General features: G+C 40.2%; 1 protein-coding gene across 8 annotated transcripts in view; it reads right to left on the bottom strand.

The window, feature by feature from the left end:
* Positions 1-14,948, bottom strand: part of HECTD4 (HECT domain E3 ubiquitin protein ligase 4) — a 178,256-nt gene that overhangs the window by 57,934 nt on the left and 105,374 nt on the right. For 5 of the 8 annotated variants that reach the window (XM_051972808.1, XM_051972807.1, XM_051972809.1 and 2 more), the window contains exons 21-32: positions 14,583-14,781; positions 11,169-11,315; positions 9,554-9,658; positions 8,613-8,776; positions 6,912-7,145; positions 5,895-6,087; positions 5,599-5,703; positions 4,853-4,941; positions 4,301-4,476; positions 1,728-1,863; positions 1,481-1,622; positions 1,193-1,359 (exon numbers count right to left, since the gene is read on the bottom strand). In XM_051972808.1, coding sequence (XP_051828768.1) covers positions 1,193-1,359; positions 1,481-1,622; positions 1,728-1,863; positions 4,301-4,476; positions 4,853-4,941; positions 5,599-5,703; positions 5,895-6,087; positions 6,912-7,145; positions 8,613-8,776; positions 9,554-9,658; positions 11,169-11,315; positions 14,583-14,781 — 1,857 coding nt within the window. The remainder of the gene's footprint in view (positions 1-1,192; positions 1,360-1,480; positions 1,623-1,727; positions 1,864-4,300; positions 4,477-4,852; positions 4,942-5,598; positions 5,704-5,894; positions 6,088-6,911; positions 7,146-8,612; positions 8,777-9,553; positions 9,659-11,168; positions 11,316-14,582; positions 14,782-14,948) is intronic. The other 3 variants (XM_051972812.1, XM_051972811.1, XM_051972810.1) reach the window with 1 other exon arrangement.

The following is a 14,948-nucleotide window of genomic DNA, read 5'->3' on the forward strand; positions in this document are numbered from 1 at the left end:
ACTATGATGGACTTGGCTCTTTTCAAGAATGAGTTGATTCAGGCCAATTCCAATGAACTTGTGATGGAGAGAGCCATCTGAATCCACAGAGAGGAGTAGGGGGACTTAATGCAGATAAAAGCATATTTTCACCTTTGCTGTTATTGTTGTTTGCTTGCTTTTTCTCTCTCATTTTTTTCCTTTTTTGATATGATTTTTCTTGTGCAATATGATAAATGTGCAAATATGTTTAGAAGAATTGCTAAGTTTAATCTATATTAAATTACTTGCTGTCTAGGGAAGGGGAGTGGTAGGGAGGGAAGGAGAAAAATATGGAATACAGAGTTTTGTAAGGATGAGTGTTGAAAACTATCTTTGCATTTATTTTGAAAAATAAAAAAGGCCCAAAGAACGACTTGTTCAAAGTCATCTACTTAGCAAATGGCACTTTTGAAATTAGAAGCCAAGTGATATAAAAGCATGGACTTATTCTTCCCCAAATCCCCAAGAGAAAAATTGAATATAGAACACATCTTGAGGATTCTCTGACTGCCTGGGAAGCGATGTCCTGATTTCTATTCAGGATTTCCTGGCCATGGCTCATGGTCTGTACCTGAGGCTGCACTTGACTAAAGCCTCCAAAGAAATTGATGAGATTAGAAAAATAACTGTCAATAGATATTGAGAAACCAAAAAAGCTTAAAACTACACAAAAGGAAAAGTGATCAGAAGGCGGTCATAACCCATGAATTATATATGCTTTTCTTTTAAAATACTTCTGATTATCTGGTTCAATTTAGGATTTATTCCTTATTTTAATTGTTTATGTTTGTTGAGATTGTTATTCATTTTTTAATTAAAAAGAAAACAAAAGCACTCTCAGTATTTGGCATGGGATGTAAAAGGAGGGAGCTAAAGCTGCATAAGTGGCTTTTGGTTCTCATTTTCTCTGTCACTGATTAAATTGCCTTGGAGTAATATGGGGAATGGAAGTAAATAGCTCTAGGGGATATTCAAAGTTGCAAGTGACTAGTGTAAAATGACTGAAAACTGTTCTAAGTTATTTCAAGTTTGTTTAGTCACTGCTCATGTGCTGAGTATACAGCATGGCTCCCATCATTAGTAGGGAAAGCTTCTTATGGCTATTTTCCTGTGATGGTCCTGATTAAAGAAAAAAAGAGAGAGAGGTGAGTGAGAGTGAACAACAACAGACCTGGGTCCACCTTGAAGCACCATTGTGACTGGACCTACAAGATGAGTCACCCCCCCAACTCGAACGGCTGCAGTCAGCAGCTCCCGCATGTGCACAAGCGCCTGTTTCCGAGTATTCCCACGCCGCCACCTGGTCTGAGCAGCTAGGAGGAAGCTGCTACTTGACACCTGAAACATCAGAGACCAAGCATGCTCTAAATGACATTGCCTCTCTCCTGCCGACCAGCGCTCCGGGCTCTCACCCGCTGCTGGACAGGGATAAAAGAGAAGGAGGTGCACTGTAACCTACCGCTTGGTCTGGGTTGGTCCCAATGAAGGCAAAGAGCTGCCCTAACAAGACGCTGTATGTCGGCTTGTCCCTGCTGTCCTCGATCGCCAGGGACTGAAGCAGTGTGAAGGAACTGCTCCGGTGGCTGGGGACGTGTCGACGCCTGTGGAGAGCAGCTCTGACTCAGGCCATGGTGCAGTCGCCGGTGTGCCCGGTCAAACATGGGCCCCCGTCCCTGCCATGCCACAGCACGGCGCGAGCAGCTTACCTCTGGCTTGCTCGGGTGAATTCCAAGTCTTCGTTCCCAATCATTTCCAGGTCAGATGGAGCAGACATGCTGCGAAGAAACACAGGCTGCCGGACGGCGTGAGCGATCACCTTGGTCTCGGACGCCGATTTACAAGCTGCAATGGGAGGCAAGAGTATGGTTGCATCCTCGCAGCTGCTGGGCTTCCCCTGGGTTCCCCACCCATCCCAATGCCCTTCTTCCCCCCTCTGCATCTCCACACACCACAGTGATGCTAATGCTCACAGCACCAAAACCTTGGTGAGGATCTTCAAGTCTCAAGGTGTTTTCTAACCTTAGGGAAGTAAGTCAGAATCCTCACTAATTTAATGAAAGAAATTTTCTAAGAAGTCTAGAAGAATCCCCTTGCTTCCTGCAATTTTATTTTGATGCATGGAGCAGAGACAGCAATGACCCTAGTGATACCTGAGTTGGCAGCTTTCGGGGGAAGATTCTTGGAGAACATTTAGATCAGCAGTTCTCCAAGTGGGTTCCCAGGCCCCATAGAGTCCCTAACACCTATCAGGAGGTCCACAAGGTCAAAATTACGTTCATCATCATACTAAGATGCTATTTTCTTATTAAAACACTCTTCCCTTTTCCAATTACATATCTGTGTGAGGTCAGATTTTACTTCAACCAAAAATCGACCAACATATCACAACAGATTGAACATAGATATGTATGTGTGACAACTCTGGTCTTATTAAACTAGAATTTAAAGAGACTTGGGAAAATTCTAAAATTATTCCATTCTTCTCACTAAACTTTTTGTTTTTGGAAAATGTAGGTATTTTTCATCTAAATATGTTATATTAACATATTAACATAACAAAATTGTTATTCTTTAAAAATTAACAAATATATGTTTAGAATTTTCCAGATTTTATTTCTAATATGGTAAATATCAATGGATATAATCTATATCAAGGCTAGCTCTTTGGGTGGAGAGAAGGATCCTCCATCATTTTTAGAAGTACAAAGGAGTCTGGAGACCAAGAATTTAGAGGGCTGCCATTCTAAGTCAATTCCTTTCTTTAAAACAAAACAAAGCCGGATTTGTCAGTTGCCAGTGACTGACAAGGTAAGGAAGCGAAGGCCTGGAGAGGTTAGACAGCTTATCCAAGGCCACACACATAGCAAAGAGCAAAGCCTGAATCGGAAGCTCGGGCCCTCTTTCTGTGCCATTTTCTGCAAAGGTGACTTCTACCTTGTCTCCTATTACTCTTTACATCTACACTTTAAAGGTGGCTCCTGTATCTGGTCTATGACTTGAGCTCATGGAGAGGAGAGCCTGACTCAGCCTCTTAAGGATACGGCCTTTGCACTACTGAAGACATCAAAGAAGGTCATATAGAGCTGGAAGGGACAGGAAAGTCTGCAGAGGGTGTGCACTGGAAGCAAGAGGCCTCTTAGGACTGGCCCGTATAGTCTGTGATTCAAATTTGTCTAAAGGAGTATCAGACAGAAGAGGTGATTAACTCAAAGCAGGAGCTTTGTGAATGTTTCTTGACTGACTAATAACCAAAGACTTTTATTGCCATCTGTTAACCAACTACTCCCACAGCAGGCAGCAACATGGTTTAGCCCCAAAAGTGGTACATGTGGAGCTAGGAAGGCCCAAGTTCAAATCCTGCCTCTAATGAGAATGTGTGAAAGCGTCTTTCAGCCTCAGTTTCCTCAAAGAGAGACTCACATCTACCTCAGAGGAGTCTTGTGAGGATCAAATGAGGTTTTATAGGATTATATAAATGACTGTTATTAAAATTCAATGTAATTTATGGATTAATAGCTACCTATGAGAAGACTGCCTCCTAGTATAGAGGCAATTGAGGGATCTCATGGGTAGCAGTAGGCCTGGACTTGGGAAGAACTGAGTTCAAATCCAGTCTCAGATACTTCTAAGCAGTGTGACCTCCAAGCCAGTCACATGACCTCTCTGCCTCAGTTTGCTCATCTATAAAATGTGGATAAGAGAACTTACCTCCCAAGACTGTGAAGATCAAATGAGATAATAATCTTAATTAGAAACTTAATAAATATTGATTGATTATACCCAAGTATTTAAAACTTGGTACACTTAATAAACACATGTACACTGTGATGTTGCTTTGTAGCACATGGTGGCACATAGTAGTTACTGACCTACAACCAAATGTACTTGAGAACCTACAAATGCACAGAGCAGCAGCATGACCAGGACACTGGCTTTGGGCCCAGAAGTGCCAAAGAACTGAGTTGAAGACTTGCCTTTGACTGGAGCTTGGCAAGTCACTTAACTTCCAGTGCTCTGGGCAATTAGCTACTCATGAGGTAGAGAAGAGACTGCCATTTCCATCCACAGAAGGATGCTCTCTTTCCACAATGAAATCCCATCCCTGGACCCCACTGGACTAACAGAGGAGCAGTTGTATCAGGAAGAAGTCCAGTCATGCTCACTGAATCCAACTTAAGGATCGAACAAAAATGTGTCATATTTTCAAAGGAGAAAAATTAGGGGCAGGCAGAAAAATGCTAGAATTTCATTTTTTTTTGGCCTCTTCTGGCAGTAGTACCTGGTGTTTCTGCAGGTGTCCCCGACACACTTCTTGGGATGCCAGACTGGGCAGCAATGGTGACATGTAGCAGCAATTCAGCTCTGTTCATTAAGCTCTTGACTAGCGTTTTTGTCTTAGCCAAAGGGTGTAGGGGTTTCTGAATAAGAGAATTCACTTCCTGTAGAAACTTTTCCCTACAAAAGAAAAGTCCATATTCTATCAATCATGGATGAATTTGGCAAAACCTATTTTTATAACCAAAGAGCTTGCCTAAAGGGTGTGAGATGGAAAAAGTTTCAGCAAACTGAGCTTTTCCCTCACTACTTTCAAAAACAGCCAAATCCTAACTTTTATCAACTTTATGTAATGCCCTCATTTTAAAGGTCTACTAAGATTCATTAAAAAAAACTATGATATTTTGACTTGAGAAGTCTGTCCAAGTCTGAAATTCTGAACAAAAACATGGATTCTTTTTTCAGATTTGAGATGGTACAAAGATATTTACATTTTCTGTCTGGAAGAAACATTCATGAGATAAATTCAACAGATTCTTATTTAACCATCACCAACCTCAATGATAAGACCATGTTCTCAAGGTCACTTCCATCAAAGGAAACCTCCTTCATCGAACACAAGAGTTCCAGTTCCTTCATTTTGTTCTAAAGAACGATTCAAGAAAAAAGAAAAAGGTAACCTAACAACAATGGCTTTGATAGAACATATTAGATTAGCAGATCACTGAGGAAAAAAAAATCATCTTTTGGACATATTTCTGAGAAATGGAAAGAATTGATCAGATTGACGTTTTAATGACTAAAAATGACCCTGGCTTCTCTTTGGGAATTATTTCTTTTCAGTTTTTGTAGACAGAGTGAAATCTGATTACAACTTAAGTTTCCTCAGTATCTTTGTAAACAACTTCAACAGCTGGTCATTTGTAGTTCTAAATGTCAACAGACAAACTAAACAGGTCAATTTTAGATTACATAACAGAAATTATTTCTTTATTCTGTGAAGGCAGCATGGTCTCATCCCAGATGAAAAGAGATGGCTCTGGACTAGTTTTTTTGGCTGACAAAATTAACTACCCAGAAATTTTAGATGACTGAGATTGTACTTCTGATTAGGTTTGGACACAGGAAAGAAGCATTCTCTGCAACTTCTATTTTCAGTCTACAAGGAGAATATGTTGCACGAACATGAGAGTGATCGGCCATTACTTACTGACACCATTAACTGGGAATGTTGGTGGGGAGGCGAAAGGGTGGTTCGATTAGCTGGGACTTGGACAGTTTAAGCTACATTAACATGCTCACCTCATTAAAGTGGTAATCATAAAAGAATGGCATGTTGTTTTCCAGTTTTCCTTGCATGGCATCATCCACCTCACTTTGCCATTTCTGTTCCAATTCTGCAACACTCTGATAAACACATAAGACTCAGTGTAAAGAGTTTCAACAAGGAATACCTAGCTTACATGTGAATTAGGCAATCTAAGCTACACTGTTCATTAAAAAATTAAGAACATATTTGAGCTTTCCTAACTTCAGCACTTAAGAAAGCCTTTCTATCCTTGATGAAGAAATGATAAATACTTTGGTCTTCTCATTACCTGAAGCTGCCTCTCCATGGCATTGAGCTTCTTAAAGGTCTCCCCCATAATTTTACATAATAAATCATATTCTTCAGCATGTTCTTCTTGATACTGGAAATTGATTAGAGACTGCAGAGCATCAACCAAGTTCAAGTGCTTAATCACACATGATACGACCATTTCTTCCATGACATCAGGTTGAACTACTTCCCTATAGTTAAAACGAAAAACTTTACAATATGCAATTTCCACATATTTGCCCAGAAATCTTAGACTTCTGAGAGATCACATTTTTGATTAGGTTTCAGCACAGCAGAGAAGCATTCATTGCAACTTCTATTTTTAGTCTACAAAGAGAGTAAGAGACATGAAAATGAGAGCACTGTTTATTGATCCAGTAATTACTTACTATTACTACATTTGTTGGGTATGGTTGGGGGGTGGGGTGAGGAAAGACAAATATTAGAGCAGAAAACTTAAATTAAAACTTTAAGAGGCTCTATTTGCTGAGGTTTGGACATTTAAAATTAAAATTAAAGACACAAAGATAAACACCTATCAGCCCCCTCAATCAATCAATCTCTCTCTCTCTCTCTCTCTCTCACACACACACACACACACACACACACACACACACACACACACACACACACACACACCCCAAACACAAATGAGGGTGCCTGATTTTACATTTCTTAATCATTAATAACATTGTAGTTTTATAACAACATTAGAGCCAATATTCTGTTCTGCCCAAACCAAAGGAGAGATTTTTAATAGCCTTCTCTTCCTGCAGGTACAATATCTCCTCCAGATAACAAAGAGATGTTATTTTTGCCACATCACTAGATCTAGAAGGCTGGCTCCAAAGTTGGGATTTTTGAGGAAGACAGTTGACACTCACTAAATCAATGTTAGAGGAAGAAAATATTTGACAAGCCAAAAAGAGTCACTCAGCCTGATCTATTTTTCTAAAGGAGAATAAGAAACGCAATAAAATCTGTCTAGAAACACAAATGAGATCTTATAACATACTTTATACTTGGTCTAAACTGAGGTCTTGCACGCCCAGAAATTTCCCTGAGTTTGATCATGATTCCTGGAGGCAGCCTGATCCGAGGCAGTTCAAAGTCATTCCCCACAGGAGGCACCAGGACGTCAGAAGGGTAGGTGAACTCCCTGTCTTCATCTATGGTGAGAGGCAGCGGAGAAGGGCTTGGGGTCAAAGCAGGAGAGATCACTCCATTGGCCTCCACCTGCCACTGACATCTAAAAAGGCAAAGATGGGGTCACTTGTATTCAGTTTCCTCATCTCCCTTGTGATTAGAGAGGCTGCATGGACAAAGCTTGTCAGTGACTTTAACAAGATGAAGTGAGCAATGAGGCTGTAATTTTTCTGTACTGGATCCTTCTGCAGAAGCTTAAAATCAAAGAGTACCATGGGAATTTGTGCTGAATTTTCCCATCCTGGGAAAAAGATTTTGTAGGTGAAGATTTCAATTCTAAATTTATAATGCAAGGGCCACAGAAGTCCTTAGGATTAGGTTCAACATACTTTCTAAGGTATGCTACCAACCACACTGTGAAAGAGCAGATGGTGAGGACGGCCAATAAAATTCTAACTTCTTCAATGATTTCTATAAAGTTTGGTATCTGTGATTCTGGATTTCTTTCTTATCACATGTACAAAGATATAATTTTGCTGCATAGAATTGTGTGGTTGCAAGTCCTATTTTCTGCAAGCACATATGCACAGCTATCCCAATAAGGCCTTTCCCCCCCTTAGGATGTTTTTGTATTGAAAGTTTATTCCCCATTTCTTCATGAAATCCAAATTAGCATTTCACTTCTAGGCTCCCAAGGGGAAACCCTAAATCCCCAGATGAAGTCTTTGATTCTGATGAAAGAGGGGTTCAAGAGCACCCTCCCCTGGCACTTGCCAGGCAATTGGTATATATGCTTAATAGGATCTGTCCCTTAAAGTCAAAAAAAACTTTAATTCTTAAAAAGATCCAAGAAGGTCTCCCCTAGTTTGCAAATAAAAACTTCATGGTAAAGTGTTCGCCTTGGCCCAGATAGTCCCAAAGCATCTAACAGTAGGGAGGAGCAGCCATGTCTCCCCTCTTAGGGGTATATCAAGGCATATTATATTTATCTACATTTAGCCCCCTCAACCAATTCCTGATCTCCATCACGCAGCTCTGTAGCAGCAGACAAAGCAGGGTAAGCCACTGCTCTAGCAATCACCATTCTGGAACCCTCAAATGGGAGGGAGCATGTTTCCTACATGTCTATACCAAAATGGAAAGCAGAGAAGGCACCTTCTTGGAGTGCTGCTGTAGCATCATCAATCCAGAAGTTGATGGAGAGACCCGCTGTATAGCACCCCTATCTCCAGTGGGCTGTAAAGGACATCATTCAATAACTTTCCTTTGGATGCCTAAGTCTTGTCTAATGGGGACATTCTACAGTCACCAAGTAAGCATTCTTTTGAAGCAGCATTTTTCACCAAGTCAGTCAGCTGATATTGCTGCAGTGAGGGGCCCTAATTTACTCAGGCAGGAGTCTCCTTTGCTCCTAGTGCGTAGCATGGTGCCTGACACATAACAGGTGCTGGTATACGCTGGGTGATAAAATGAAAAACACTGTTGGTTGAAAAATGAATCCAAAATGTTTTTCCTTACTGAAAGTCCCAAACCCTTTCTAAATAAAAGAAGTCAAATTGAAGTCTTTTACCTTTGTAAAAGTTTTGATCTTAACAACTCTTGGCAGGTTTCCTCTTCTTTGGTAATTTCTGGTCCATTGTATAAGATCCTTAACATGGAACAAGCTAGTACTGACAGACCTAAAGCCAGGTCCACCAAAAAGGGTAATCCTCCCGATACATCCTCTGAAGACTCCTGTAAGTGTGGACAGGGGCAAAGCGTGCCGGTCAACGCATATCCGTGCAGCTTGTTATCCTAGGCTACGTCACGCTGCCCAGAACAGCAGCATCCCCAGGCCCTGGCACTCCCTGAGCTGGCAGCAGGCACCGGTGGTAAGGCTCTGCAGTGGCAGAAGCCAAACTGTACACTGCAGCAACATGGATGGATGATAGATAGAATTTCAATGATCAAAGACAGGCCTCAGCAACATTCTGAGGAGGCAATACACATAACACTACACATTCATTTTTAGGAAATATTCGCAAAGACCTAGAGGCCCAGGCTTTCTGGGCCCCTGACTAGGGATGAACCACAATTCCATTTGGCTATCTCCATTTTGTTCCATTTCGCAGAGCTTCCTATGGCATTCTCAACTACATCATCTCCTCCAAGATGATTTATGATATGGCCTTTACCTCAGAATCAGGGTCTTATACAGTGTGCTCCGCCACCCCATAACTAAAGACATGCCATCTATAAGATGTGCTGATTTTCTGGATCACTGGAGGACAAAGTTTGAGTCAGCTTATTTACAAAGGTCGGTGACCTAATCCATGCCATTTAAACCAATCTCTCCCGCTCAAGTCAAGAAGCTCAATAAAACAAGAGATTGATCCGGTGCTATCAAATGGAGGGAACAGATGAAATAATGGCTCATCATTGCCCACACTTTCTAATGTAGATGCAGATGATAAAACCGAGGAACAGAGAAGAAAATGCATTAGACAAACATCAGTGGTCACATTAGAGTACCTGAGCGCGAACAGTGCAAGCAAAGCCCCACATAGCTTTATCTGGAGTGTTGTGTTCTCGGCCACTTCTCATTTCAAAGGAGAAGGTGACTGTATCCCCTTCCACCTTAAAATTTAAGGGGGGAAAAAGGCACTTTTAAAACAAGACAAACATGATTTTCAAAAGATCAGTGTGTTTCACAGGCTTATTTTTAAGAGCCTAAGGTTATGCTGAATTCTTTTTAAAAAGTTATTTTCCTGTCACTTTCACCCCCTCTCCTGTTAGTCTCTAGTCTTTAGGAAGATTCTCTTGTCCTGCCAGATTCTGGCACCTGATAGCTAGCATGGACCCAAACTGGCAAACCACATGGCCAGAATTCACATGAGAATAAACTGGAGCCATGCCAACAGATTCTGTTCCCTCTGAGCTCTTCTCCCACTCTTCCTGTGCCAGAGGGAAGACTTCCCAGCACTTTCCCTTGGTCCAGAGGTAAGCAGAAGCCCTTGGTGTAACCAACACTAAGCACACACCTCGGGGCAGGCTGCTCAAAGACTGTGTAATGGAATACAAGTCAGTCTGTTTACTTTCCCAGATGGAAGCTCCCTGTCATAGGGAGTTCCAAGGAAGGAAATTCTTTCTATTAATACAAAATAGCATCTGTTCTATGACTTAGAACCTCGAAGAACTGTCTGGGGCACTAATCAACCGGTGTGTACAAGGGCCCGCATCTAGAGCCAGGTCTTCCACTCTCTATTCCCCATGTCGCATTGTTTCTTATTTATTGCTACGACCACAAAATCAGATGCAGTCAACAACCTGATCCGAGGGGGCTGGGTCAATCAGAAGCCCAATTCAGCCAAACACCATCACTGAGGAGTGCTGGTTTTAATTCCCCAAGGTCAGGGTGTATCACAACAAAGCTCAAGAGATGAGCTCAGTTCATAGTCCTGTCTGCAAATGCTGGCTGACTCAGGAGCCTGAGGGCTACTAATGACTGGGGCTGAATCTCACTGTGTTGAGGGTTAGCATTAGCTCTAAAGCCTTGTTCCTTAACAGCTGCCCAAAATCCCTGTGCCCACTGAATTGGATTTTGATATGGAAGAGCCTCAGAGTGCATTTGGCCTACCCCCTCATTTTCCAGGTGCTCTGGCTTGGGCCCCAAGGATAATATGTATCCAGAACAGGAATCAAACCTAGGGCTTCTGATGCAAGATCCCTGCTTTTTGCATTCTATCACATGCTACTCTCTAAAATGGTCCTGCTGGCGAGGAAGTGGAGAGGAGAAGGCCATGACCCTGTCATTCACACAGAGTCTAAGGGATTTCTGAGTCCAGTGGGCTACATGACTTTGCACTGACAAGAGATGGGAGGACTGTGATAATCTCATTTTGTAAAAAAGAGCATGAGGAATCATTCTTCAAGATACAAGAAAGATTAGCTCTTCAGGCTACAAGGAGGATCAGTTGGAAAAGACTCCTTCCATCAGGCGACTCTAACTAAATACTCCTATTTCACAAAATGTCCTCATGGCAAACCTCCGTCCAAAGAGCATTACCCTTGATACCTGAGCTCAGGGCTAACAAAATAAGACTTCATTTTTCTTTTCTATTAAATTATTTGAACTGTAATACCGTACCTTCACTAAGTCTTTTGGCCAACCAGTTCCTAAGACACTACGGCTGCCATATCCCAGTGTATTGCCTCCATATTCAGCAACCTTCCTACTGTTAGTGTTAGGCCCAGCATATATCACCAACTTCAAAACAGAAAATATACTGTTAGACTGTAAAAGAAAAACAAAAACAAAATCTACAAATAAAGAGGCCGCAAGAGATTTGTTTTTTAAACAGTTTATAACCAGGTACTGCTGTCAATATTACAAGGTAATAAGCCTAATTTTTATACTATATCAAACACAGATCACAGCATTAATGATTTTATACTAAGAAACCAGTGTGGGATATACCCATTAAACTGGCTATTGATCAAATGTATATTTAACAGTTATGAAAGTATAACTTATTGAACAGACTACAGAATCATATCTTGAAAAGCAAGATATGCCCAAACAAATTAATTCTTTTTTTGTCATGCTCCATTTTACTTTTTATTTCACATACCCCCTATTTTTAACTGATACAATTTTCTTTTCAATTCTCCCCAACATGAACAAACCAAGCAAACAAAGATAGAAACACGGTAGCATTTAAGTGAAAAACAAACATTAAAGAATAAATAAGTGCAGGAAAAAAAAAAGTTGCAATAAATTGGAAAATAAACTATAGAGCTGGGGAACACGTCGATGACATAAAGAGGAAGTGTTCTTTGTCTCTTCAAATTCCTTGTACTATCTGTGCTGATTTTATACTACTACCTCCTGTCCTCATTCCCTACCTCCCCTTCTCCAGCCTCCAGCTCCTGTTCCAGCAATGTCTATCATGCACTGGTGCTATTCCTTATTAAAAGCAGGTCATTTCATTTCACTTTAGAGACATAAGGAAACTGAATGAAGAGCTGGAGGCTCAAGAATGTTCACTGATTTGCCAAAGTTGAGATGTCTAGAAAGTGGCAGAGCGAAGACTTGAACCCTATCCAATGACCTCTCAATTAGACTTAGCTTTCAAATCTAATAGCAAGATTTCTATTAAGCAACGGTCCTGATTATTTAGCATTCAGGCAAATTCTCTAAAATGATGCCTCACACTTTTGAATAGAGTCATTCCTATCCCTTACAAGCATTTATCATTTCTTCTGACCTCACCATGAATTAAGTGCCCAGCAAAGATGGAATTTAGCCCTGGTTGCTTAAAAGGATCATAGCATTTCTTATTCTTTGGGATCTTTGGTTGTCAACAGCAAGAGCCTATTGGCAAAGTCAATGATAAGATTATCCAGGTAATTAGTCTCATTGTGATGTGTCTCATAATTTCTAGAAAAGACTTAACACTACTGAATCATCACAAGATGACTATCTTTAAAAAGACAGACAAAATAACACTAATTAAACTAAAAGGACAACCTTAAGAAGACTAATTTTAGAGAGTTGTATCACTAAAAACCAGACAAGAAATTCCCATCCTCCAAGAAAATGATCTAAAACTTGGGACCACTTTCTAACATTTTTCCATGTTATGCCATCCTATATTTCTATCCAAGTCTTCTCTTGACAAGACTAGTCTATAAGCTCCATGAGAGGGAGTATTAAAGTACTGTATTTTGGGGGAGGATCCACATTTTAAGAACATTGCTATGTAGGAGAATATTCAGGAAGCCAGACCAGTATGATGCATAACTTCAAGACCATGCAATCTAATGACAAAGGAAAGGAACTAGGGATCTTTGCCCTGGAGAAGAGAAGATTTAGTGGGCACAAGATGGCTGTTTCTGAGAACATGAAAGGTGTTATGTGCAAGACTGTAAACACTTGTCTAGTTTGACTTTAGAGAGGAACAATGGGTCAAAGTCACAAAGTCACAGCCAAATTTAGGCTGGATTCAAGGCAAAACTTGCTCTGAACTCAAGTTCTTCTAAAGTAAGATGGGGATCCTCCTCACTGAGAGATACTTGTTGAATATGAGAGAAAGGGGATTCTCATCAGGGCCAGAGAATAACATAAGGCTTAACGCTAGAGGGAATCTTAATTATTATCTGATCCAACCCTGCATTTTACAGATGAAGAAACTGAGGCCCAAGGAAGTAAAGTGACTTATCCAATGTCACACAGATAACAAGTGGCAGAGTTGTGAGCTGAAACTGGGTCTTATGACTTTTAAATCTAATACTCTCCATTACAATCAGATGGCTCTCCCTCTGTGATTGTGTTATATGTATAAGACCTTGCATATTAATTGGGTTCTAATAGATATTTGTACAATTGAATTGAGAAATTGTTGGGGGGGGCTTTCAGAGGCCATATAGCTCTCATCCTTCATCTGGAAACAAAGTTGGATTTTTGGTTGACACCATAAATCCATTCCTGATCACGGACCTATACACTATTTAAAAAAAAAGATTCTACAACTTCCTCAATAGTCTTTTTTCATTTAGTAAGCACTTAATAAGTTTATGTGAAACACAACTAAAATGTATACTAAACTATCTCATAATGACCACAGTTAAAAAAAAAACACACAAGCATCTCCTGTGGCAATTAAAAACCATTTTCTCTTTTAATTCTGTTTAATTCATAACAAATAGAGGTAACAATATGTTAAACAACCTTCCCTCTCTCACATACTTAAAAGATGCAATAAAATTCTAGATTTTTCATCCACAGGCTTGATAATCCCAATTTCTTTAAATTTTTTTTACAAGGCTCTAATTATATTTCCTAAAGTTTTTTTCTCTCTTTATTCTTAGGTAGGACTGTAAGCCTCAATTTAAGAAAAGTTTCTCCTTAAAAGAACCGTTTGGCACTGGAAGTGATGGTAGATGAAGTCAAGTATAATCCCCTTCACTCAGTAGTCACAGGATTGCCAGCATCCTTTTCTCTGCAGATGCATGTGGGGAGATCATTTTATGGGAATGAAACCTCATATGACTCTCTATAGAGGAAGGTCCATGCTCAGAAGAAGATCGGAAAATCTGTTTGGAGATCTCCAAAGAATTTCCCTCTTTGTGTCTTAAGGCTCACACAGAGAGAGAGAGAAATCATGTGAAAAGTATTCACAATATACTTGCAACTTGCCATAAAAATAAAAACAAAAACAATAGCAAATTGGATAACTGCTCCTGAAAAGTCTATGACTTGCATCAAAATGGTAGAGAAAAAGGAAAGACTTTAGAATCTTAATTTCATTTCAAAACCCTGCTTTAAGTCTACAGAAATGATGGTTTTTAAACTCCCTCAATCACTACCCTTCTTGACATTATTTTAGGAAGGCTCTCTGTAGAGATATCTGTGGACAGAAATAAGGTGTCATGAATGGTGCCTACCAGCAAAAAACAAAACAAAACAAAATCAAATAATAAACAGAGAAATAAATAAGAAGCATAAAATGGCAATCAGCATGTTTAGCCTAGAAATATTTCCACACTAGTTCTTACTTACCTTGTCATAGTCATACTGTGAAGAACATCTGCTATCAAATCTAAGATAGAGACAGCGAGCTCCTGGGATATGGACTGTTTCTTTAAATTTATAGTTGTCTCTGACGGGGTGAACTGTTTCCACAGTCTTCCCTGCAGCCCATGGGGCAGGAATCTTTAATCCAGTGAGAAAACCTGGCTCTTCTTTTTCTTCCAACATTCTTAAAATAGAGAAAAAGACCATGTTACAGTGAAGCAGCAAGGACCCAAGATGCCAATAAAACCTCCAAACACATCTATGCTAAGACAATAGGTTAATGAGAGGCTCCCCTGAGACCAAGTGAAAAGATCTCATTGAAAGATTTTACAAAGTATACATTGTCATAAC

The sequence above is a fragment of the Antechinus flavipes genome, chromosome 1 (genome assembly GCF_016432865.1).
Source record: "Antechinus flavipes isolate AdamAnt ecotype Samford, QLD, Australia chromosome 1, AdamAnt_v2, whole genome shotgun sequence".
Lineage (NCBI taxonomy): Eukaryota > Metazoa > Chordata > Mammalia > Dasyuromorphia > Dasyuridae > Antechinus > Antechinus flavipes.